The following is a 25,074-nucleotide window of genomic DNA, read 5'->3' as shown; positions in this document are numbered from 1 at the left end:
GAAGGCATAACTACTGTGAGGGGGCACGTAATCTGGCACAACCACTGTGAGGGGCACATATGTGGGCATATCTAATGTAAGAGGCACATAATCTAGCATAACCACTCTGAGGGGGCACATAACTGGGCATAAATACTGTGAGGGGCGCATAATCTGGCATTACTACTGTGAGGAGCACATAATCTGGCATTACTACCATGAGGGGACACATAATTGAGGGGGCACATATCTGGGCATATCTACTTTGAGGGAGCACATAACTGGGCATAACTACTGCGAAGGGCACATAATCTTGCATTACTACTGTGAGAGGCACACAATCTGGGCATTACTATTGTGAGGGGGCACATATTTGGCATTACTACTGTGAGGGGGCACATAACTGGACATTACTACTGTGAGGGGACACATAATCTGGCATTACTACTGTGAGGGGCACATATTTGGCATTACTACTGTGAGGGGGCACATAACTGGGCATTACTACTGTGAGGGGACACATAATCTGGCATACTACTGTGAGGGAGGCACATATCTGGGCATAACTACTATTAGGGGGCACATATCTGAGCATAACTACTGTGACAGGAACAAAGGTGAGCATAACTACTGTGAGCGGCCACAAGGTGGGCATTAGTACTGTGTGGTTGCACTTAGGGGAAATGTCCTAGATTACCCTGCTATACATTGGCATGGCTCAGTTTTACAGGCCAGATTATTCTTATTTTTTTCTCACCACAGGGACCTTGTTCTGGATCCAGCGGACTTCACGCCAACGCCAGCGACACCCTGGATGACCAGATTTTATTAGGACTGGGTGAGTGTAGCCATGCATTAGGCTTAGGGCTCTTTAACACGAGCGGATCCTGTGCGGGTAATCCGCTGTGTGAAAGAGAGCGAAGCCCCGTTCTAGACAGCAGACACGGAGCATTAACATGACTGATAATGCTCCGTGCCTCTATGTGATCTTTTTACTACAAAATCATAATGAGATAAAGTTGTCAACGTGATTTTGTACTAAAAAGATCACAGTGATTCATGTTACTGCTCCGTGTCTCTGCTGTCCAGAATGGGGCTTGGCACTCAGTCACGCAGCGGATTAGCTGCACGGAAAGACCCCCTAGTAAGAAAATCTGCCGCTTCTTTGTAAAAATGTTTGTACTGTGGCCCATAACACTATAGTTACACCACTGGTGAGGGAGGTAGTGGGGGGGGGGGGGGGGGTGGAGGCAGGTTGGGGGGGGGGCAACAGGGAGGGGGCCCCATGGATCAGTTTCACACCGGGGCCCCATGGATTGTGTGTACGCCACGGCGAAGCGCTATGGCTTTCCTAGCTAAACATAAAGTTTCCCCCAGAAATATTCTATTATAATGAGTCCATGACTCTTCATCCAGAATGCCCAGTAGGCATAATTTGGGACATAAAGGAACTATAGCTTGGACCATAGTTGACAAGACCCCAAGCACCAATGTCCAGAAACGACGAACATAGCTACAATCCCAAATCATATGCCAAAAGTCGGCATTATCTGTTGAGCATCTATGACTTCTGTTGTGAGGACTTCTTCCCATCTTATGTAACCTGGTTGGAGTGAGGTAACTTCTGTGCAATATAAACAATTGAACCAATCTGTTGTTGATTGAGGGTGAAACCCTGGTCGGAGTCAGCAGCGGCCTGTTCCAATCATCTTCTGTCAGAGTAGGTATGAACATCTTCCACTTATCCTCAATGGCAAGGGGGTTCATTGTCATGCGATTGCAAAGCAAATGTGTATACTGCACAGAAATGATCCCCCTTGGGCCCTGGGATCTCAACACACCGATTAAAGGATATTTCGAGATACCTCGCCCCACTCCTCTGAACTGAGCCTGTAAGTATCTATAAAACATATTACGGGGGACTCTGAATTTCTCCTGAATCTGCGAAAAAGGAGCGTAAATGCCCACCCTCATATAAGTCTTCCAATGTGGTAACCCTGTGAAGTCTCCACCTATCAGCGCCTTCTATCGATTCTAGATAAGTAAACATGGGATTATCCCAAGGCGGAATGACATCAGATAGATCCTTATACATATGCAATTTGGAAGCTTGCCACACTTGATGGCCAGCTTATGCAGAGGCAGGAGACGACTGCGAGGGAAGTATGAATTTTCCAAAACTGGCCAAAGAGTGCTCAAGTGCAAGTACTCTTGCAGGAAATATTCAGCATTAGATAGTTCAACTGACAACGCCCATGGTCTCAGGAATTTCAGTTGACCAACCAAGAAATATAGGAGAAAGTCTGGTAGGGAAGCACCTCCATGCAGTTTGGGTCTTTGGAGTACAGCAAGAGAGAATTTCCTTCTGGCCTTTCCCCATATAAAGGAGGTAATCATAGTGTGGACATGGTCAAAGAACCCTCTGGATATTGGTGTGCAGGCGTGAGCTAAAAGATACAAGCCCCAAGATCATTTAAACTAAATTCAGTCTTCCCATGATGGAGAGAGGGAGGGATTTCCATGTTTTAAATTTGTCTGCAAAGAGAGCTTCCAGAAGTTCTATGTTCAGGGTGTATGACATTTGTACATCACTTGTGATTATTACTCCTAGATACTTGAAGCGATCAACTACCGGCAGATTGTCATAGTGCAGCGGCCATGTGTGGGCCCAAAGGGGCATAATAGCGGACTTGGTCCAATTTATGTGCAGCCCCGAGAACTTGCCAAACTGCTCAATAATCTCAAATTGCTCTAGGAAGTGCAACCTCAGGATTGGTCATAAATAAGAGCAAATGGTCTGCATAAAGTCCAATTTTATCCTCCCTGCAGCCCATGGTAATTTCTGTGTAGATCTGGTCCTGCCCGATTCTAAGGGCTAGATGCTCTACCGCGACCGCAAAAAGCAGAGGCGATAAAGGGCACCCCTGTCTCGTGCCTCTCTTCAGCAGGAATGAGTCAGAATGATGGCCATTTATTAATACATTGGCTTTTGGTCGTTTGTATAATATCTCAACCCACCTAATGAATTTTGGACCAAAGCTCTTCAACAGTCAGCAGAAATGTCCACTTGATCGAATCAAAGGCTTTAGCAGTATCTAGGGAGGCCAAAGCCCAATGCCCAATGATTACCCTCAGCCGCACCTATCTGTGCAATCACCTGCGCCCTCCTGATATTATCAGAGGTTGATCTACCTGGTTTGAAACTTGACTGATCTCCGTGCACCACAGTAGTGACCACCCTGTTTAGGCGAGAAGCCAGAATTCTAGCGAGTATTTAATAATCTAAATTCAAAAGAGAGATTGGACGATATGATCCGCACTCCAGCAGGTTTTTATAGGGCTTTAGGATAACCACTATCGTGGCCTCATTCAGAAAATCCGGCAAGCACCCACGGGAATGAGCAGTCACATATAGTTTGTGAAGTTGCGGACCTAGTATATCAACATATTTGGAGTAGACTTCTATCAGAATGCCATCAGGGTCTGGCGCTTTCCCAGCAGGGAGGTCCGTGATCGCTAACTTAATCTCCTCCAGTGTAATATCATCTTCCAAGACACCTCTATCCAAAACACTCAGCTGAGGATGGGGCACCTCAAGAAGGTATCCATCCAGCTCATGCGCCGTGTAATTTACAGGTCTGTATAGAAGCTCCTGAAGCACGATAGGATACCATCCACTGATTCCACCACCAGCCTATCAGCATTCCGTATTCTGATAACCAGGGGGGGACATGATATTGCTGCGCGTGAGATGTGCAAGAAGCTGTCACGGATGTAGTAGGGGAGAACACCAAAAGACAAGGAGGAAGGGAAAAAGACACTAGGCCTCACTGCTAGGGAAGGAAAAGGGTCACCACCTATAAAACCCTGTTCCTGGCCCTAACTCCTATCCGTATGGGCACCTCTCGATGGTAGAGATGCCCATACACAGGAACCTAGAAAACCCTGGTGGCCCTCTGATGCCCTAATCATAATGACAGGGCAGAGACTACCCGCTCCTTCCCTGGTGAAGGAACCAGTGTCTTGCTGAAGCCTAGTAAACAACAAAGGTTGGGGGGGGAATAAAAAAATATAACGAACGGAACACTTAACTTCTGAAGCTGATGGATGAACAGGACTTCAACTAGAACCACACTCCAGCTCTTCCAAAAACCAAATGAAGCTATCCAGAGCAAGGAGTGATGGGTAAAGTCAGACTAAATAGGGGAAGGTAAAGGTTACATGATCCACACATGAACAGGAGGTGTGGACATACAAGCAACACACAAAGTGAAACCAAAAGAGGTGGTCAGATCACTAATGTGCAGATAATCTTTCAGACCTTCTAAAACCTGTCACCGGTGTGACAGAAGCTTGCCAGCCTGATCGCCCATCTCAAAAGCCTGCTGTTTGAGGAAGAATGATTTGTGAATGCTTTTTTCTGTCAAGTGTACCATATATAATCTGCCTCTGTTAAGCCATTCTATCCTGTTCTCCTCAGTCGGGGAAGTTGTAAGAGCCCTTTCTGCCTCTTTGCATCTACTGTGTAGTTCCTCCTCTTTGCGCTGCGTATCTTTCTTGATGTAGGATATAGACGACTTAAGGAGACCTCTCAAGTACGCCTTCATTGTCTCCCAGAGCAACAAACCATCCGTCTCAACATCCTGCACCTCCAGATACATCATCAGTTGGTCTGGAACCCTGTCAGTCATGGTGAAAAGAGACAACCAGAAAGGATGTATGCGCATCTTACCTCCCTGCCTAACAGCATCGGGCAGTTTTGGCTCTACCAGTACCAGAGCATGGTCTGAGAGTCCCTGAAGATTGGTGTACACTAGGGCATTTCCTAAAATGTAGTCTATCCTGGAAAGAGCTCCTCTAGCTGGGGTAAAGCATAAATATTCCTGCAAAAGCGGGTGTCTAATCCGCCACAAGTCCAACCACCCCATATCCGCAGCTATTTTGGATAAAACAGTGTCAGAAGGGAAGCCACGATTCCCTCCACCATCCCTGTGGAATCTATCCAACTCATCGTGCATTACCAGATTAAAATCGTCCATGCATAGCAATCTAACATTGGGATATTGCGCTACAAATCCTATCACAGTCTGCAGAAGAGAAGTAGTGGCAGGCGGCGGATTATACACATTAACCACAACATAAGGGACACAATTGATGTACGCATATATGAATATATATTGCCCCTCCGAATCCACTACCGAATGTTGCACCTCCCATCAAAGGCTCCTATGGACCAATACAGCGACCCCTCTGGAATGTGAGCTTCCATATGCATAAACTAGGTATTGAACCCAAGGTTTTTTAACATGTTCCCAGTCTCCGGCGTAAGGAGAGTTTATTGTAAGCCAATTACGAGGGGGTTAAAGGAGCGAATGTGTGAAAATACCGCTTTCCTTTTCTTGGGGTCCCCTAATCCCCTTACATTCCACGACAAAACCTTCAGGGAAGCCATTGTTGATCTATCCCTATTCCTATAGGATACCCTCCTACGCTGTCCGCAGGATAGATACAATCAGTTTTTTTTTTACTCCAATGCCCTAGTACCCCTCCATCTAGCATAACTAGGAGACGAGCCCACACCTGGATGGAATAAAACCAAAAAGAACACAACTTAGTGCACATAAGTAACGAAGTGAATAAATGATCGTTGGAGTCTGATCCAACTAAGATAGTGGGCCAAGGTCTCGGGGACCTGCATAGTACAATTAGATGGAATACCTATGCAGGTGTTGCTCCCACCCTTCATCAGCTTATAATCAACATATAACGTACATTCAGGAATAGTGACATAGTGTGCAGAATTTTTTTATTTTTATTAGACTAAAACATAGCGTTCACTGTAATCAAAGCGGCCCACATCTTCTGAACAGACGAAGCGAACGAATAAAGGAGACAGAAGGAAATAGCACAGCGCATCAAGTCCCACTGCTGAAGGCACGACGACAGGTGGGTAGTACACTGAACCATAAACCACTGTGCAACAGGAATACTTGCGTGATCCACGCTTCCAATACATCAGTGTGGTCCTGAATGTCCCGATTTCCTAGAGACCCAGTCTTCCACTTCTTTGGGGTCAGCGAAGATGTTTTTTTCGCCATCCACTACCCGGAGGCGCGCTGGATATGCCATGGAGTATTGCATTCATGCTTGATTTCTTTTTATTCCTCGCTTGACTGAGGATGAGATCCCTGTCTTTCCAGTTTAATAATCTTGCAAGAAGGGGCCTCGGTGGAGCTCCAGGCGGAGGGAATTTGGCAGGAACCCTGTGCACGCTTTCTATGGCGCACGCAGTAGAGAATGGCGCTTCAGGGAACTGTGCTTTAAACCACAACTCGAGAAGAGTGTCCGGGTCCCGTCCCTCCTCTTTCCGGCATACCCAAAATTCGGACGTTGTTACGTCTGGCTCTGTTCTCCAAATCATCGCATTTCTGCTGCCACTGATTCACAGAGCGCTCCAGGTCTTGCACTTTACCCACCATGGGCCTTGTCAGGTCTTCTAGGGCAGAGACTCTGTGCTCTGTATTCTTAACACGATCTCTTAGCTACTGTACATCATGCCGAGCAGGCCCAGATCCACCCTCACCTCCTCTATCTTCCCAGTGAGCATTGTCTGGCAGGAGGAGATCGCAGACATTAGCCGAATGTAGACTGTGTTTAAGGTGAACTCCGGTTCCTCTGAGCCCCCAGCTTCCAAGTGCTGCCCCGCCTGGCCATGGGTAATCGCGGCGCCATGTTGGGCCTCTTGTTGCACGCATTCTTTGTGCTTTTCAGCCGCAGCTTGTGTTTTGTTCGGGCCCATATTTGGTGTTCAGGGTCTCCTCTTACGTTTGCACACCATCCAGTCGATGGTAGGAGTCAGCAGGTTGTTAGGGTGAAGTGGAATCGGAGCAGCTCTCAGATGCGTGCTCACATGCCGGCAGTTGGTCACACCCCCTTTGGAACATTCTTAAAAAGAAGGAATGCACCGGTGAGCTCAGCAACACCAAAAGATCCGGAAGACCACAGAAAACAACTGTGGTGGATGACCGAAGTATTCTTTCCCTGGTGAAGAAAACACCCTTCACAACAGTTGGCCAGATCAAGAACACTCTCCAGGAGGTAGGTGTATGTGTGTCAAAGTCAACAATAAAGAGAAGACTTCACCAGAGTGAATACAGAGGATGCCACAAGATGTAAACCATTGGTGAGCCTCAAAAACAGGAATGCCAGATTAGAACTTGTCAAACTACATCTAAATAAAAGCCTTCACAGTTCTGGAACAACATACTATGGGCAGATGAGACCAATATCAACTTGTACCAGAGTGATGTGAAGAGAAGAGTATGGAGAAGTAAAAAAACTGCTCTTGATCCCAAGCATACCACCTCATCAGTGAAGCATGGTGGTGGTAGTGTCATGGCGTGGGGATGTATGGCTGCCAATGGAACTGGTTCTCTTGTATTTATTGATGATGTGACTGCTGACACAAAAGCAGCAGGATGAATTCTGAAGTGTTTCGGGAAATATTATCTGCTCATATTCAACCAAATGCTTCAGAACTCATTGGACGGCGCTTCACAGTGCAGATGGACAATGACCCAAAGCATACTGCAAAAGCAACCAAAGAGTTTAGGTGAAAGAAGTGGAATGTTATGCAATGGCCAAGTCAATCACCTGATCTGAATCCGAATGAGCATTTACGGATCCACTTATCCGCAAAACACATACGGACGTCTGAATGGAGCCTTACAGGGGGGGTGCGTCGATCCAAGCAAAAGGGACCACCAGAGGACCAGGTATATTAGACGCTGTTAGGGGTTAAAAAAATAAAAATCGCATCTACAGCCTGCCAGCGAACGATCGCCGCTGGCAGGCTGTAGATCAGCTCGCTTACCTGCAGTTCCTGTGTGCACGCGCGTTCACAGGAAATCTCGCGTCTCGCGAGATGACGCACCAATGTGTGACTCTGCCTGAGACAGCCGCCTCCGGACCGCGATCCTGCGTTAAGCGGTCTGGGGGCGGTTAAAAGGCGTTCTGGTTCCTGTCCGGAGGAGGCAGTCTCTTGAGGGGTGCTGTCATAGGCAAAAGAGAAATATAGCTCTAAAGTGGCCTATTTTGAGCCTTAGCAACGCTCCTGTCTTCTGTTTACCTAAGGCCTCTTGCACATGACCGTATGCCCTCCGAGACATGCAGTCCGCGAGTGGGCCATATGTCCCGGATTGGCATTAAACGTGTGCACAGCATCCTAGGTTACTGTGATACTGTACAAGTCGGGCTGCCCGCGGGACTATTGTCCCGCACTCATAAGATCATGAGTGCGGGACAATAGTCCTGTGGGCAGCCAAACATGCAAAGCATCATTGTAATCTAGGATGCTGTGTGCTCCCGTGCGCAAGATCAATGCTGCTCTGGGACATATGGCCCACTCACGGACCCAACAGGAGACTTGCCAACACTGACTGTGTTATATAAACAGAAGACAGAGGAGCGTTGCTAAGGCTCAAAATGGGCCACTTTAGAGCTTTTTTTTCTTAATAGAAATGTACAGTAATTAAAAGGATATTACACAAATGTTCAGTATTGCTGCCCCTACACATTACAAAGAAGAAGAAGAAAAAAAAAAAAAAGTTATACTTTAACCCCTTAAGGACACAGGGCGTACATGTACGCCCTGTGCATTTTCAATCACCGCCGCGCGGCCGGCGGCGATCGGAACCCCGTGCCTGCTCAAATCATTGAGCAGGCACTTGGGGCAAATGCGTCGGGGGGTCCGGTGACCCCCCCATGTATGCGATATAACCCGGAACAGGATGGTGATGGTGGTGTGATTTCACTCCACCAATCACCATCCAGCGATCCTGAGTGGTGATGGTGACATCACCACTCAGGATCGCTTTCTGATTGGTCTGTGGGCGGTCCGGCGGCAGATTCAAAAGAGGCAGGCGCCCCTCTCCTCCTCCTTTTGTGTTCCGGAGCCGGAGGAGAGAGGAGCTGCCTGCACGTGTCTGCTGCCACCGCTGCCTGCACCCGATCTGTGCCCCCCAGGACCCGATCTCTGCCCCCCAGGACCCCATCAGGTACATAGGGACAGCTAGGGAAAGTTTGGTTTAGGCAGGGGAAAAAAAAAAGGGAAAGGTAGTTTTTTTGAACTTTTATTGCATCACCCCAGTTAGGGTGTCTGGGGTCCACAGCACAGCTGTGTGACCCTAGACCCCCCAGGGGCGCTGCCACTTGCCCCCCCCCCCCCACCTTTTTTGGGGTGCTTTTTTTTTTTTTTCCGTACGCTGACTGTGGCCGGCACTTAGCGTCCGGCCACTGTTAGCGCATCGCACACCCCACCGCTGATCAACTTCGGACGGTTGATCAGCAGTTTTGAATTTTTTTTCCCCACATTTTTTGCCCTTTTTTTAGTTAGTTTATTTATTTTTTCTGTTAGTTTTAGGGTGAGTTCGTGAACACCCGTGCCCCCTCACACACGCACACCAAATAGTTATATACACGCAGACACACACTCCCCTATGGCCCGCCGGACGTTCTCGGCCGAGGAGGCATACGCCCAGCTTGCCTCCGAGTCCGAGAGTCCCAGTGAGGATGAGGATGACCCCACATTCCTGTTGTCATCCGCATCCTCCTCATCATCTAGCGATGATGATGAGCCCTCAAGGCGGCGGAGCCGCAGGGAGCAAGGGGACCGCCATGTTAGGGACCCTGTGGCCCACACTAGTACGAGCAGCTCTGGGGCTCGTACTGGTTTCCCGGCCCACCAGTTAAATCCACCGGAGCACCCTGCCGGTGAACTTGTCTGGTGTAGCCCAGAGCGATACGAGCCCGTGATTCCTGATTTCGTAGGCCAATCAGGAATCCAGATTTCCACAGTGGGCTACACTGAATATGACTTTTTTTGTCATTTTTTCAGTGACCCAATCGCCTACAATCGGTATATGGGAGGAGTTGATCTCTCGGATCAAGTCCTCAAGCCATATAACGTCATGCGCAAAACCCGGGCATGGTACAAAAAAGTTGCGGTTTACTTGGTACAGGTTGCCATGTACAACTCTTTTGTACTATCCCGAAGTGCTGGCAGCACAGGGACATTCCTCCAGTTCTACGAGGCAGTCCTCAAGGCCCTGATCTTTTCGGACCGGGAAAGAGCAGGCCGGAGTACCTCGGGAACTGTAGGCGCCCGGATCGTCCCTGGCCAACACTTTCCAGGTGTGGTCCCCCATACTGGAAAGAAGGGACGAACCCAAAAAAAGTGCAGAGTGTGTCGCAGGAGGGGGATACGGAAGGACACGACTACTCAGTGCGACACATGCCCCGATCATCCGGGCCTCTGCATTGACGGTTGCTTCAGGGAGTATCACACTTCCATGGAGTACTAAATTTATATCCCAATTTAGCACTGACATCGGATAAAAAAAAAAAAAAAAAAAAAAAATGGTTCTCAGACTTGAGACACCCAAAAAAACTAAAATAATTTATTAAAAGTAGACATAGGTATTGCCGCGTCGGTAATAATCTCCTCTATAAAAATGCCCCATGACCTAACCCCCCAGATTAACACGGTCCAGAAAAAAAAAAAAAAAAAAAAGTCTTTTTTGTCACCTTACATAATAAAAAGTTTAATAGCAAGCGATCAAAAGTCATATAGCCCCCAAATTAGTGCCAATAAAACAGTCATCTCATCCCGCAAAAAATGAGCCCCCACATAAGATAATCAGATAAAAAAATAAAAATAAAAAAAGAAATGACTCTTAGACTTTAGAGATACAAATTTTTTTTTTTATGGTATCAAAAAGGATAATATAGTCTAAAACCTAAATAATTGTAAAAAAAAGTTGACTTATTAGGTATCGCCGCGTCCGTAAGAATCTCCTCTATAAAAATACGCCATGACCCAACCCCCCAGATTAACACAGTAAAAAAAAAAAAAATATATATTTTTTTGTCACCTTACATAACAAAAAGTTTAATAGTAAGCGATCAAAAAGTCATATAGCCCCCAAAATAGTGCCAATAAAACAGTCTGCTCATCCCGCAAAAAATGAGCCCCCACATAAAATAATTGGCTAAAATAAAAAGACACTTAGACTTTAGAGATACCCAAAAAAAATGTTGTATCAAAAAAGATAATATAGTCAAAACCCTAAATAATTGTAAAAAAAAAAAAGTAGACTTATTAGATATTGCCGCGTCCGTAAGAATCTCCTCTATAACAATATCCCATGACCTAACTACCCAGATTAACACGGTTTAAAAAAAAAAAAAAAAAAAAAAAAAAGTGTACCGTAGTGTACGGCCACATATTGGGTGTTTCTGTAAACGGCAGAGTCAGGGTAATAAAGATACAGTCTTGTTTGGCTGTTAACCCTTGCTTTGTTAGTGGAAAACATGGGTTAAAATGGAAAATAAGGCAAAAAAATAAAATTTTCAAATTTCATCCCCATTTGCCAATAACTCTTGTGCAACACCTAAAGGGTTAACGACGTATGTAAAACCAGTTTTGAATACCTTGAGGGGTGTAGTTTCTTAGATGGGGTCACTTTTAGGGAGTTTCTACTCCAGGGGTGCATCAGGGGGCTTCAAATGGGACATGGTGTAAATAAACCAGTCCATAAAAATCAACCTTCCAAAAACCATACAGCGCACCTTTCACTCTACGCCCCGCTGTGTGGCCATACAGTAGTTTACGGCCACATATTGGGTGTTTCTGTAAACTGCAGTCAGGGCAATAAAGATACAGTCTTGTTTGGCTGTTAACCCTTGCTTTGTTAGTGGAAAAAATGGGTAAAAATGAACTATTAGACAGAAAAATGAAATTCTCAAATTTCATCCCCATTTGCCAATAACTCTTGTGCAACACCTAAAGGGTTAACAACATATGTAAAATCACTTTTGAATACCTTGAGGGGTGTAGTTTCTTAGATGGGGTCATTTTTGGGTGGTTTCTATTATGTAAGCCTCGCAAATCGACTTCAGACCTGAAATGGTCCCTAAAAATTTAGTTTTTGTAAATTTCAGAAAAATTTCAAGATTTGCTCCTAAACCTTATAACATCCCCAAAAAATTAAATATCATTCCCAAAATAATTCACACATGAAGTAGACATATGGGGAATGTAAAGTCATCACAATTTTTGGGGGTATTACTATGTATTACAGAAGTAGAGAAACTGAAACTTTGAAATTTGCTAATTTTTCAAAATTTTTGTTAAATTAGGTATTTTTTGGTGCAAAAAAAAATATTTTTTTGACTTAATTTTACTAGTGTCATGAAGTACAATATGTGACGAAAAAACAATGTCAGAACGGCCTGGATAAGTCAAAGCGTTTTAAAGTTATCAGCACTTAAAGTGACACTGGTCAGATTTGCAAAAAATGGCCTGGTCCTAAGGTGTAAAAAGGCTGTGTCCTTAAGGGGTTAAAGAGGACCTTTTACCTGGAAAAACATTGTGAACTAAGTATCATGACATATACAGCGGCGCCTAGGGATCTCACTGCACTTATTATCCCTGGGCGCCGCTCAGTTCTCCCATTATGTCCTCCAGTATCTTCGCTCACTTGGTTATAGTAGGCGGAGTCTGCCCTTGTTCTACTGGGCGTCTCCTCCTCCTAGGCTGTAGTGCTGGCCAATCGCAGTGCAGAGCTCACAGGCTGGGAGTTTTTTTTTCTCCCAGGCTGTGAGCTCTGCGATTGGCCAGCGCTACAGCCTAGGAGGAGGAGACGCCCAGCAGAACAATGTCAGACTCCGCCTACTATATCCAAGTCCCCTAAGTCTCCGCCTACTATAACCAAGTGAACAAACATACTGGAGGACATAACGGGAGAACGGAGCGGCGCCCAGGATAATAGTAAGTGCAGTGAGATCCCTGGGCGCCACTGTATATGTCATGATACTTAGTTCACAATGTTTTTCCAGGTGAAAGGTCCTCTTTAAGTGCACCAAAATTTAGGGGCACGTTTGTTCAAAAAGTCACAAAATGGGGCACAGCAATTTCTTTTTTTTACTAAACAAAGCTCCTGACATGAGAAGTCAAATTAAATGGCCCCCATTCTGCTTTAGATGAGTTGCGGGTGCAACACAGGACAAGTATCAGCAACCTTCGGCATTCCAGCTGCTGTTATATTACTACACCTCCCAGCATGCAAACATGCTCAGCTCTTCTCACAACTCCCATAGAAGTGAATGGAGCATTCTGGGAGTTGTAGGTTCAGAACATCTGAAGTTCCAGAGGTTGCTGATCCCTGCCATAGGATAACATGGGGGAGGTCTATATGCTGCAGATTTTTTTCCACGCGAGGTCATCCTTATGGGTCCACATTTTGTAGCACCTGGCAGTTCAAACTTACATAGACATTTAAGACCCAGAAATCTAGCCAGATTCTAGACCGAGGGGAAGACACAACACTACTTTTGTCAGTTTAAAAATTGCTGTTGTTCTCAAAGCCATCTGAAGGAACATGACTTAGTTCTATTCAGCCATTAGAAGCACCCATAGCATGAACAAAGTGATGGAATACAATGTACATACAAGGTCTCACTTCTTCAGATCCAAAGCTGGTCCCGGAACAAAATTAAATCCAAACATGAAAAACCCGCTAACTAGCATGTGATCAATGCTCTATCGCTACCTATGCTTCATTAGGAAAGAAAAGAAGCAGCACACAAACTTGTATGGGGGCGGGTGCAAAAAAATCCTCCTGGGGGCACCGGAGACCAAGGTCCCAAATGTAGACAAAAAGCAAAAAAAGAAGGCAGCACTCCAAATGGTGAAGAAAAGTGGACGATTTATTCACCCAACCAGCAGCAATGTTTCAGCTCTCACAATGGAGCCTTTATTCAGCTGGATAAAGGCTCCATTGTGAGAGCTGAAACGTTGCTGCTGGTTGGGTGAATAAATAGTCCACTTTTCTTCACCATTTGGAGTGCTGCCTTCTTTTTTTTTTGCTTTTTGTATACTTCATTAGGGCTACCTCTGTTTACTAGTATTGGGTCACTCAGTAGGATTCAGGATGCATTGTTCTCATTGCCCTCTAACAAGTCTAGCATCACAACTGGAAGAAGCTTCTAGTAGGTCATTTTCCACAGGACAAGCAGACTACAGAAGAAATGGCATGTTCATCCACTACCCTCAAGTATGGCAGCCTTGACGTTACCTCCATTACTGAGAACATTTAGAAGAAAATAAATCAAGACACAAATATCTAGGAAAAGAAACGCAGCTTTAATGGTACAATGAAGATGTGATCAGGAGCGAGGTTACATGCTGCACTGTCTCAGCGTGGCATCTGCTTGCTTGAGAGAAATCCATGTATTCAGAGTGCAAGAACGCAGCTTGGACCAAACCAAGTGATTGTTCAATCCAAATATCTGTGCCGAAAACTGGGCCGCTGCCTCTGGAGACAAAACCGTTGAACATCCAAGACCTGCACAGGGGAGAGAAGGAAAAAAAAAAAAAAACAAACACACACACACACACACACACACACACACACACACACACACACACACACGTTAGAAGAATATAGTCACTTGTCAGACTCTGAGCATTATACAAGACTAACATTTTTCCAGAGGATCCCCTTACCACTGGGCATTCGAAGAGACGACCAGATATCCTGTGCTCCCCAATCAGGAGTAACTGGGGGGCAGTTAATAACTGGATAAGCAGTGTTTCCAGAGAGAACAGGACCCAGGCCATTGCTTCTACCAGCAACAGCAACAAAGACTGTGGGAACGCCATCTCCTAAGAGAACCAGAAGATTAGATAGCAACAGTAAAAGCACACATCCCACAGGACACTCTAAAGACCTCCTAGCTGGGCAATGGTCAACATACTGGGAGGGGTTATCAAATGGATGTAAAGTAGAACTGGCTTAGTTGCCCATAGCAACCAGCCAGCCAGTTCTACTTTATTAGTTTGATAAATCTCCCCCATTGTGTTTCAGTTTTATAGGTTACAGGCCTTTAATTCAGTCATACAACTAGAAGCACCATGTTAATAGATTTACAACTAATGTTAACAATTGCTAAATCTGCAGATCTTATTAGCATTATGATGGCAAATCCAGGATTGGATCTGGAACACAGAAAATATAAAATACATACTTTGTCACATCCACTCCTGACTTTTGCTTCAAAATACTGCAGATATGGTCAATGTGTGCACGAATCCTTATGGGTCTGTAGTACAATTGCCGACCTGAATAAAATTGCTGGTACAGTAGGCCTATAGCATGGGTGCCATACTATGGGTTCATGACACTTGTGTACAAGAAGCCCAAGGCCTCATGCACAAAGCCATAACAGACTTAGCCCATGAAAAACCAATCTTTCATGTGCGTTGCGTTTTTTTTTTTTCTCACTCTCATCAATAGTAAAAGTTATTCTGAAACTACACACAGGAATGTGTGCACAGATCTGTGGATGAGGACGGACATGCGCATGGCCCCACAGAAATTATTACGCATGAACTCATGCACTTTGTTGGGAAATTATCACCTCCGCTTACATTTCATGAAATATATATAAAAAAAATTATATATATATTTTTTTATATAGTTCTTTGGCCCCTATGTATGAAATTAAGCTTCAGGTCCAGCACTACAGAAGCTGTTTTATGGCCCCTGTTCTGTGTAGTCATCGTTAGGGGGCTAGTGCAGATCTTACCTTCATACTCAGACTTTATTCTCAGAGTCTCATCGGGTCCTTTGTGAGCAGACGTCACCCTCAGTTCACAGGGAATGCCATAGTTTGCACACGACTTCTTAATTTTTTCACAGTGCGCTAGATCAGAAATTGACCCCATTAACACAACGACTCTTCCTTGGCTTTCACTTCTCAGCAGGAGCTGAGGAAATACAATTATTACGAAAATATTAACCAAATGCCAATTACAGTCAGATACGGCACACTTCTATCATACTGAGCTACAACGCATAAATCCAACTCGGGTGGCCATTTCATTAGAAAAAAAGAATTTAAAAAAATGAATAAAAGTATATTACAAAAATCCATTATATGCAATTTTGAATAGGTTTTAATAAAATTGTTTAAGAGTGTAGGTTACCTTTAATCCTGGGAGATGCATAAAAATCATTTGCCACTGCATTAATCATTTCTACGACAAGAAACTGCCCTCCAGCAGACAACCTCACGAACAGAAGATCTGCTGCCCCCCACTCAAACACAAGTGTTCTCAGTTTTATATGAAAAGATGAATTCCCTCAATGTCCAAGCAGGACGTCTAGAAGAAGTTACCTCCACTCTGTCCGCAACCCATTCAAAGTTTCTTTTCACCATCTGCATAGCCTCTGGAGTAATCTCCTTTAGATCCCGGTAAGTCTAGAGACAGAAACCACAAGTGGCGAATGAACTACAACATTTCCATCTTAGTCAAGTCTTTAGGGTATGGCCACACATGGCGTAAATGCTGTGGATTTTCCACAGGTGAATTGCATGTGAAAAACCTGCAGCTTTTACAGAAGCAGGAAACTGGAGATTTTACTCATCTACACACTGTAGAACGGATTCACAAAATCCGCACATACCTCGATGGGCGCCAATTTATGAAGATTTCACAGTGTGCAATAAAATGGGTGAAATCGGCTACATTTACACACAGAAATTAGGACTTTCTGCAGTGAAGCCACCATGTGGGGCAGTACCTTTCAGAGAACATTAAACCAGGACCTTCTGTTCACATGCTCTATTCATTGTGGCATGGACAAACATAAAGAAGTGACAACACAAGCTCTGGTCACTACATGGCCTCGCTTAACTTCCAATCAGTTTATATGCTGGAAATATGATAAATACCTGTTTATCCTTCTGCTGGGTCTTATCTCCTGCGGGCCATAGACGCCAAGAGTCGTTATCAATCACATCGGCAAGGACAATTTCTTTTTTGGTCACATCAACACCAAACTCAATCTAAGTTTAGGAAAAAGGTATGAATTCAAACAAGGACAGGATAAAGTAGTGACAAAGAAAGCAGAGCACTACACCTCCCACCCCATCACCTTCATGTCCACTAGGGTGCAGTCTTGGGTTGACCATGCTTTTTCCAGAATCTCAAAGATGGCCACTGTGGAATGGCTCATGATGTCAACCTCTGCCTGCCCAATTACAAGTCCAGCACCATTTAGTTTTGCAGCTATCAGCTGTTCTTCAGACCACTGAGGGTCATTATTGGCATCATCCTAAAATAAAAAAACATTTGTTTTTCACAACTACACAGAAGAGATAGAAAGGGCATAATAAAAAGACTGAGTAAAAGATTCATTTATTGCTTCACCATCCACCTTCCCTAAAAGGAACGGATAATACAATGTCTGCATATGCACCATGATATAGAGACTAAACTGTGGAAGGGGCAACCATAAAAGAGTCTACAGAGAAGCAGATGTTAATAGAACACATTATTTCTTCACTGAACCGATTCACACAACCATGCTTGATCCAGGAAACATAGTCTGTATATCCCCCACATCTCCAAGACCCGAACTGACTGCATAATAAGTGTTATGATAGAGTCAGTTCCATCAGATAGCGGGTCTATCGCACATCATGTGAGTACACTGCAATAGACCAGTGATCTGATAGGAACTGACTGTCATAAACCACTATAAGGGTCCATTTAGATGTCCGCAAGCGTTTTGCGGACCGCACGTGGCCGGCCTTGTGATAGAAATGCGCAGAACGGAACTAAGGATGCGGACAGCACACTGTGTGCCATCCGCATTTTTTTGCAGTCCCATTGAAATGAATGGGCCTACATCCGTCCCGCGAAATAGCAGAACGGACACGGACCCTGAACTACAGACGTCTAAATGGACCCTAGTGAAATCCGTTAAGGTCAAGAGAGCCGCAGCCAGTCCAAGAGATGCAGCGACAAACAGGATCCTGGATCGGTCGTGTATATCACCCTTTAGTCACTTCTTCACTGGTTTAGGTGCAGTCTTTTTTTCCTGTAGCCCTACCTCCATCAAGCCAATACTATTGAACTGCTCAGTGGGTGGTCTCCACAGTTCACTGTCAATGGATGACGTGACATTTCTCAAAGGGGTTTTCCCGGAGTTTAATTCTGAAGGCCTATCATAAGACTAGGTCATCAACATCTGATCGTTGCGAGTCTGACTCCCGGCACCCCACAAACAGTTGTTTGAAGAGGCTGTAGCACTCTAAGGAGCACAGTGATCTCTTCCTAGGTTAGTGACGTCACATTCACGAGTCACAAGGCCTAGGGTGCAGCTCAATCCCATTCAATGTACAGAACTGTGCTTGGTGAGCTGTGAAGAGGCTACTACGCTCAAGGCATAGTTGCATATTCAAACAGCTGATTGGTGTCTGTACCAGGTGTCAGAACCCGCCACTGATCAGATAGTGATGAGTCGATCGAAGTCCACAACTTCAATCCGAATTTCTGGATAAATTTGATTAGTCACGAAGCAGAATTTCTTTGTGCTTCGCAGTAGCGAACCAATTTAATCTGAAATACTGTATTAAAAAATAAAAAAAAAATTACCTGATCCATCTGCTCAGGACAGGCCAGCCTCTGCCAGCTTGCTTTTAAATTTGACACTATATTATTACTGTCAGATGCCGCAATCAGCTATGAATGAGGCATCTCAGGGGTACAATTGCTGCTCACCGTCATCGGACCTACTACTTACAAAGAAATTCAGTTTGTGACTAACAAAGTGGATTTCTTTGGCAAAATTTGGCAAAGCAGCAGAATCAAATTTTACTAAACTTGATTAGAGATCTCTCTCTCAAACAAAGAGTGATGGAGTTCACCAACTAGTGGGGAACATTTTCAGTTCACTGAGGACGTGTCCTCCAAGTCACAAGAGCATCACATGAGTGCAGAGCCTTAAAGCAAACCTTGAAAAACATCTCAATTTTGGGGGGATAAAATTTGTATCCTTCAGAGACCCCAGGATTTCTCTTCAAGAAGGAGCCTGTGGCTATTCTCCTGCACACCCATTCTATCGGGATCATCTCACAGTGCGTGGCAATGAATCCAGTGGCACTGCACTTTTTTACAAATGCAGTCTTGATACCTGAGGAAAAGGGTAAAAAAAATAAAAAAAAGTTAGTATAAAATTTACCATCTGATCTCAAGCTGCAAAAACATTAACGCTGGGTTCAGACCTGAGCGTTTTACAGCGCGTTCCTACGCGCTGTAAAACGCTCAACAGGCAAGAACCAATGATTCCCTATGGGAATGGTCCTCACCTGGGCGTTTTACAGCGCGTACGATCGCGCTGTAAAACGCCCGACGCTCAAACAAGTGCTTGAGCTTTTTTTGGGGCGTTTGTCGCGCGTTCCCGCACATAGATATTCGGGAACGCGCGACAATGTGTGCACGCCTGTCTCTGTATGCGCGATTGTAAACGCCCGTACAATCGCGCATACAGAGCGCTCGTTTCAGAACGCTCAGGTCTGAACCCAGCGTTAGAGAAAACTAGAGCGTAGAGAATACAGAACACACACCATACCCCCCCCCCTGGATTGTCAGCAGATAAGCAATGCTTATTTGCTAGGTGTCCATGCATAGGTAATGTGAGGGAATTGTCCCGTGTCGGACACATAAGCTAATAGTATGCTTCCAGCACGTAATTGTTACCTGGCTTGTCACCATTTTAGACAACTAGAAACATTTTCTGACACAGAAATCATACAAGCCACGTAAAGAGGAAACTAAGAACCCATGAGAACAGTTCAATACAGGACGAGAAGACCTTCACTCTCCAGAATGCCCAGTCCTTCAGACAGCCTCAGATCCGGCTTATAGCTACACTATTGTGCCATGAAAGTTGGCACTGCACCCCACAAGGAGAACTTTAATCTTACCAGCTTCTTGCAGCAGTTTGAAGATACAGCTGGTCGTCTTGTTTGAGATGGAAGCTTTCCCCTCCATGTGGTCCTTCCTGGCTGCGTTCCCAGCAGTGATCTGGTCCTTGGACTGCATGAGCACACAGCCGGGGTGATCCGGGAGCTCATACACCTCTTTAGTTTTACCTTCATTTAGCTTCTTGCCAAGTCTCAGTTCTTAGTGGGGAAGAAAGAGACCCATTAACATACAGAAAGGTCAATTTTGCACATTGACAACGATCCAATTATTTGTCAAGCCGTATTGCGACACTTTGTAACTGATGACTTATCTCTGGATAGTATTAGCCAGACTTTGTGGCCACCTGCCTCCTTGGGTGCTGTGGATAGGGTCCCCATCCGTAATAATAGTATGCAAAAATAACAGCAGAAGTTGTTTTTCTTTGTTCCATGAATTAATTTTATTTCTCTGGATAGGTCATCAGCATCTGATCGGTGGGAGTCCGACAACCCCACCTAACAGATGTTCAAAAACACCTTCTCGCTGCTTACCCTTGTCCAGTGACGTCAATACCATCGGTCACAAGGCCTAGGTGCCATTCAAGTGAACAGGGCTGAGCTACACCTAGGCCTTGTGACCAATGGTTGTGAGGTCACCGGCCCGGGGTAAGCAGTGAGAAGAACGCAAAGCACACAGGAGTGCAGGGGAAATCGGGCCTCAGGAGGATAAGTCATCAGTTACAAAAGATACACAAGATAGGTCACATTAAAGGGGTTGTCCGGGTTCAGAGCTGAACTGGACATACCCTTATTTTCACCCCGGCAGCCCCCCTGAGCCTAGCATCGGAGCATCTCATGCTCCGATGCGCTCCAGTGCCCTGCGCTAGATCGCGCAGGGCACGGGCTCTTGTGTTTTCAATAACACACTGCCGGGCGGTAACTTCCGCCCAGCAGTGTGTTCGGTGACGTCACCGGCTCTGAGGGGCGGGCTTTAGCTCTGCCCTAGCCGTTTTACTGGCTAGGGCAGAGCCAAATCCCGCCCATCAGTGCCGGTGACGTCACTGGGGTTCCTGTCAGCCCCAGAGAGCCCGGTACGTCACCGGAACTCAGAAAAATGCCTTTGCCCTGTGCAATTTAGCGCAGGGCAAAGGAGAGCATCGGAGCATGAACTGCTCCGATGCTCATGTGAGGGGGGCTGCCTGGGTGAAAATGGAGGGCTGTCCAGGTTCAGCTCTGAACCTGGACAACCCCTTTAATCTGGCATCTGTTGCTTTAGGCCTCATGCACACGACCGTATACGTTTTGAGGTCCGCAAATTATGGATCTGCAAATCATGTACACTTTTTTTTTGCAGACCCACTGACTTCTATGGGTTTGTGGTCCGTGTTTTGCAGACAACCTTTTGGCGGACCAGACATACGGATGTGGAAGTAAAAATGCGGATGGTACAAGGACCAGGTCTGTATGTGGCGGAGTGCAGAATACCGTACACACATCATGTGGATGAGGCCGTTAATGTATAATGCTCATACTTCCAACCACTGATTGCCTGACTGCCGGTAAATCTGGGGCTATACATTTACATGTCGCTGGAAGACACATCCATAGAGCGGTGAGTGGGACACAGCAAGTATCCTCTATGGATCAGGGATAGATTTTAGAGGGGTCCAAACTCCACATTCATGAGGCCCCCACATTGCTCAACAGTTCTCAGCACAGGCACAGTGGAGGTGTTCTGTCCTTTGCAGCCACCAGACTCATCTCAGGTAAGGGTCCATTCACACATCCGTGTGTGTTTTGCGGATCCACAAAACACGGACAGCGGCAACGTGCGTTCCGCATTTTGCCGGCACTAAGAGAATATGCCTATTCTTGTCCACTATTGCGGACAAGAATAGGACATGTTCTATTTTTTTAAGGATCGGAGTTGCGGACCCGGAAGTGGGGGTCTGCAATTCCGGATCTGCGGCCCCATAGAAATGTATGGGCCCGCAATATTCCGTTCCGCAAAATGCGGAATGGAATTGCGGATGTGTGAATGGAGCCTAATAGTGAGGCTGGATTCCCAAGTGTCAGCAGGAGATTCCCTGTGGATCTTGCTGCCCTTCCACAGCCAAGCTGCAGGTATTACATGCGGAAAATCCAGCAGATTTCACCCGCTCCATTGCAAAGGGTGAAACCCACTGTAAATCTTCACACTGCGGATTTCGTATCCTCAATGATGCACCTTTTTCCTCAGTGTTTTTTGTACATAGCGTGAGGATGAGAACTCCCAAACTCTCATCCACTTTGCTGGTACTGGACACTTGACTACATAACTGTAGAACAGGGACATCCTTGGACCACTAGACCTCGGAAGGACAGGCTGGTGGTCTAATCACCTCTAATCTTGTAACAGGTTCCTTATAAGGGCTCATTCACACAACCACAAAACAGATGCCGGCCGTCAGCGTTCTGCATTTTGTGGATCAGAGTGTCCGTCCCTGTGAGGGCCCATTCACACGACTTTTTTCTCCACATCCGTTCTGCAATTTTGCAGATCGGACCCATTCATTAAAGAAAAAAAAAAGGGGGGGGGGGGGGGGAAGGAGGGGGACAAGTGCTATCTTTTTTGCTGACCTGCCAAACAGAAGTGCAGATGCAGACAGCATTCTATGTACTGTCCGCATCTTTTGCAGCCCCATTGAAATGAATGGCTCCGCATCCGATCTGCAAAATTGCGGAACAGATGCGGACAAAAATAAATACAGTTGTGTGAATGGGCCCTAAATGTACATGCAAAGAAAAGAAACATTGCAGATTTAGCAGTGAATGCACATGTACATTTGCATATTTTTAAAAGTTCATTTTTCTCCACCAACAGCAGAAAGAAAGGTATCGTTTTTGTCAGCATCATCAACCCTACCAGGCTATGTGCCCGGAGGGAAGGGTTGATCCGGGTGACAGAGCCTGCCTCCTGGAGGGACACAAATGGTGCCCACCTTCCTGACCAGATTTTAACCCCTTGAACACTGGGCTGTCAGTCACAGACACCTCACGATCTGCCCCCCCAGGTCACATGACAGGATGGTCGCGGGGGCACCACGTGCTCCCCAGGTCCCGGACACTTACCTCCAGTGGATTCCATCTTCTTTAGGAACCGTCTATCTAAACACAAACAGAAACAGAAACACAAGGGTTAAACCACATGAAGCCGGCGCCATCACTAACATCTAATAAAGCGAGCATGGAGGTATGCAGAGCTGACAGGGCATGATGGGAGTTGTAGTGCTACTCCTGTAAAGAGGGCCACTTGTATTTGTAGGCCCAGGATAACGGCCGAGCCCCCCGGTCTATATGGCAGACATGAGGGGGAGAAGCACATGGCGACATGATGTTATTACCGCCACTAAGCAGGAGCCGAGCCGCAGGCTGAGGAGGACGCCACAGCACTACCTGACCGAGCGGGGAGCGTCCCAATAAGGAAGGCCCTGGGCCCGCCCACTGCTGCCGACCAATCACACACTGACTCCAAATATTTATTAGCATATCGTCAGGAGAATGGCCGCTAGGGGCGGAGTAACAGCGCTGTGCGGAGGCCGCGAAAGTTCTGTGGGGAGATGCTGCTGTTGTGTCCACTGAGGGTACTGGTACAATAGCGCTGTGTACACTGCTGGGGCTAGTACCATGTATATACTGCTGGGGCTAGTACCATGTACACTGCTGGGGCTAGTACCATGTACACTGCTGGTGATAGTATCATAGTACCATGTACACTGCTGGGGCTAGTACCGAGTACACAGCTGATGATAGTACCATGTACACTGCTGGGGCTAGTACCATGTATATACCTCTGGGGCTAGTACCATGTATATACTGCTGGGGCTAGTACCGAGTACACAGCTGGTGATAGTACCATGTACACTGCTGGGGCTAGTACCATGTATATACCTCTGGGGCTAGTACCGAGTACACAGCTGGTGATAGTACCATGTATATACCTCTGGGGCTAGTAGCGAGTACACAGCTGATGATAGTACCCTGTACACTACTGGTGATAGTACCATGTACACTGCTGGGGCTAGTACCATGTATATACTGCCGGTGATAGTACCATGTACACAGCTGGGGCTAGTACCGAGTACACAGCTGGTGATAGTACCGAGTACACAGCTGGGGCTAGTACAATACCACGTACACAGCAACTGGTGATAGTATCATGTACACTGCTGCTGGTGATAGTACCATGTACACTGCTGCTGGTAATAGTACCGAGTACACTGCTGGTAATAGTACCGAGTACACTGCTGGTGATAGTACCGAGTACACTGCTGGTGATAGTACCATGTACACTGCTGGTGATAGTACCATGTACACTGCTGGTGATAGTATGTACCATGTGTACACTGCTGGTGATAATACCATGTGTACACTACTGGTTATGGAACCATGTACACTGCTAGTGATGATACTGTGTACACTGCTAGTGATGGTATAATGTACACTGCTGGTGATGCTATAATGTACACTGCTGGGGCTAGTACCAAGTACACTGCTGGTGATGGTACCATGTGTACACTGCTGGTGAAGGTACCCTGTACACTGCTGGTGATAGTACCCTGTACACTGCTGGTGATAGTACCATGTACACTGCTGGTGATAGTACCCTGTACACTGCTGGTGATAGTACCATGTACACTGCTGGTGATAGTACCATGTGTACACTGCTGGTTATGGTATAATGTACACTGCTGGTGATGATACCGTGTACACTGCTGATGAGTGTTCAGTGTTCTCTGGTGGAGGGCATGTCGTGCTCTTTTTAGGGCAGCTCGTACACCTTTGGTCCCCACCTGACACTCAGCTCTCACCTGTGGCTCCTAGCAGCTGTAACATGCGCAGCGGCCACACCCCAGGCAACAGCTTCGACAGGCTGGCCAAACCAGGTTGAGAGTAGCCGCCGGGTCATTGACCTTCGTTATCAGAGGGATTTGTCTATCCCGAGCATGTGAAGACAGAGTCTGGCGGATTGAGCAGATGAGAGCTACTAAATAGGACCAACGGTCATGAAGGCAGTATCTGCAAGCGATGTGGTACGCTAAGAGCACGCCAAGACACAAAAGAAGCCCTGGTCAACCACTGCGCCCAGCCCATTTCCAACCGTCTCGACTTTTGTCCTACCATTGGAGCAAGATGCAGCCTGGGAAGAGAGAGTGAGGCTGACTCTGCGCACCTCTCCCTCACTTAAATCCAATTCACACGCAATTCTTAACATCTCGACCAGTTCAAAGTCCTGTGGCG

General features: G+C 46.1%; 1 protein-coding gene across 2 annotated transcripts; it reads right to left on the bottom strand.

Annotated features, from left to right (window-relative positions):
• Window positions 1-14,161: 14,161 nt before the first annotated feature.
• LOC122939229 (multifunctional protein ADE2-like) lies at window positions 14,162-23,283 on the bottom strand. Of its 2 annotated transcripts, none has more exons than XM_044295374.1 (10): window positions 23,178-23,283; window positions 22,906-22,937; window positions 19,816-20,013; window positions 18,844-19,022; window positions 16,980-17,159; window positions 16,777-16,890; window positions 16,219-16,302; window positions 15,628-15,808; window positions 14,546-14,704; window positions 14,162-14,384 (listed from the first exon to the last, which is right to left on the bottom strand). In XM_044295374.1, the coding sequence occupies exons 2-10, from the start codon at window positions 22,919-22,921 to the stop codon at window positions 14,218-14,220; spliced, it is 1,278 nt and encodes a 425-aa protein (XP_044151309.1). In that variant the 5' UTR covers window positions 22,922-22,937; window positions 23,178-23,283; the 3' UTR covers window positions 14,162-14,217. The 2 variants fall into 2 exon arrangements, with proteins under 2 accessions (XP_044151309.1, XP_044151238.1); XM_044295303.1 differs by having other exon boundaries at window positions 22,906-22,941; window positions 23,178-23,277.
• Between the last annotated feature and the right edge of the window lie 1,791 nt (window positions 23,284-25,074).

The sequence above is a fragment of the Bufo gargarizans genome, chromosome 1, assembly GCF_014858855.1.
Source record: "Bufo gargarizans isolate SCDJY-AF-19 chromosome 1, ASM1485885v1, whole genome shotgun sequence".
NCBI classification, from domain to species: Eukaryota; Metazoa; Chordata; class Amphibia; order Anura; family Bufonidae; genus Bufo; species Bufo gargarizans.
The sequence above is the reverse complement of the archived record's forward strand: the minus strand, read 5'-3'. Positions and strand labels throughout refer to the sequence as shown.

What these genes read in the sequence shown, in the direction of transcription:
- LOC122939229 (XM_044295374.1), bottom strand. An exon ending in CCCAGCAGAAGGATAAACAG is followed by an intron (nt 16,303 to 16,776) that starts GTATTTATCATA and finishes TTCTGTCTCTAG; the next exon opens with ACTTACCGGGATCTAAAGGA. An exon ending in GTCTCTTCGAATGCCCAGTG is followed by an intron (nt 14,385 to 14,545) that starts GTAAGGGGATCC and finishes TCCCCTGTGCAG; the next exon opens with GTCTTGGATGTTCAACGGTT.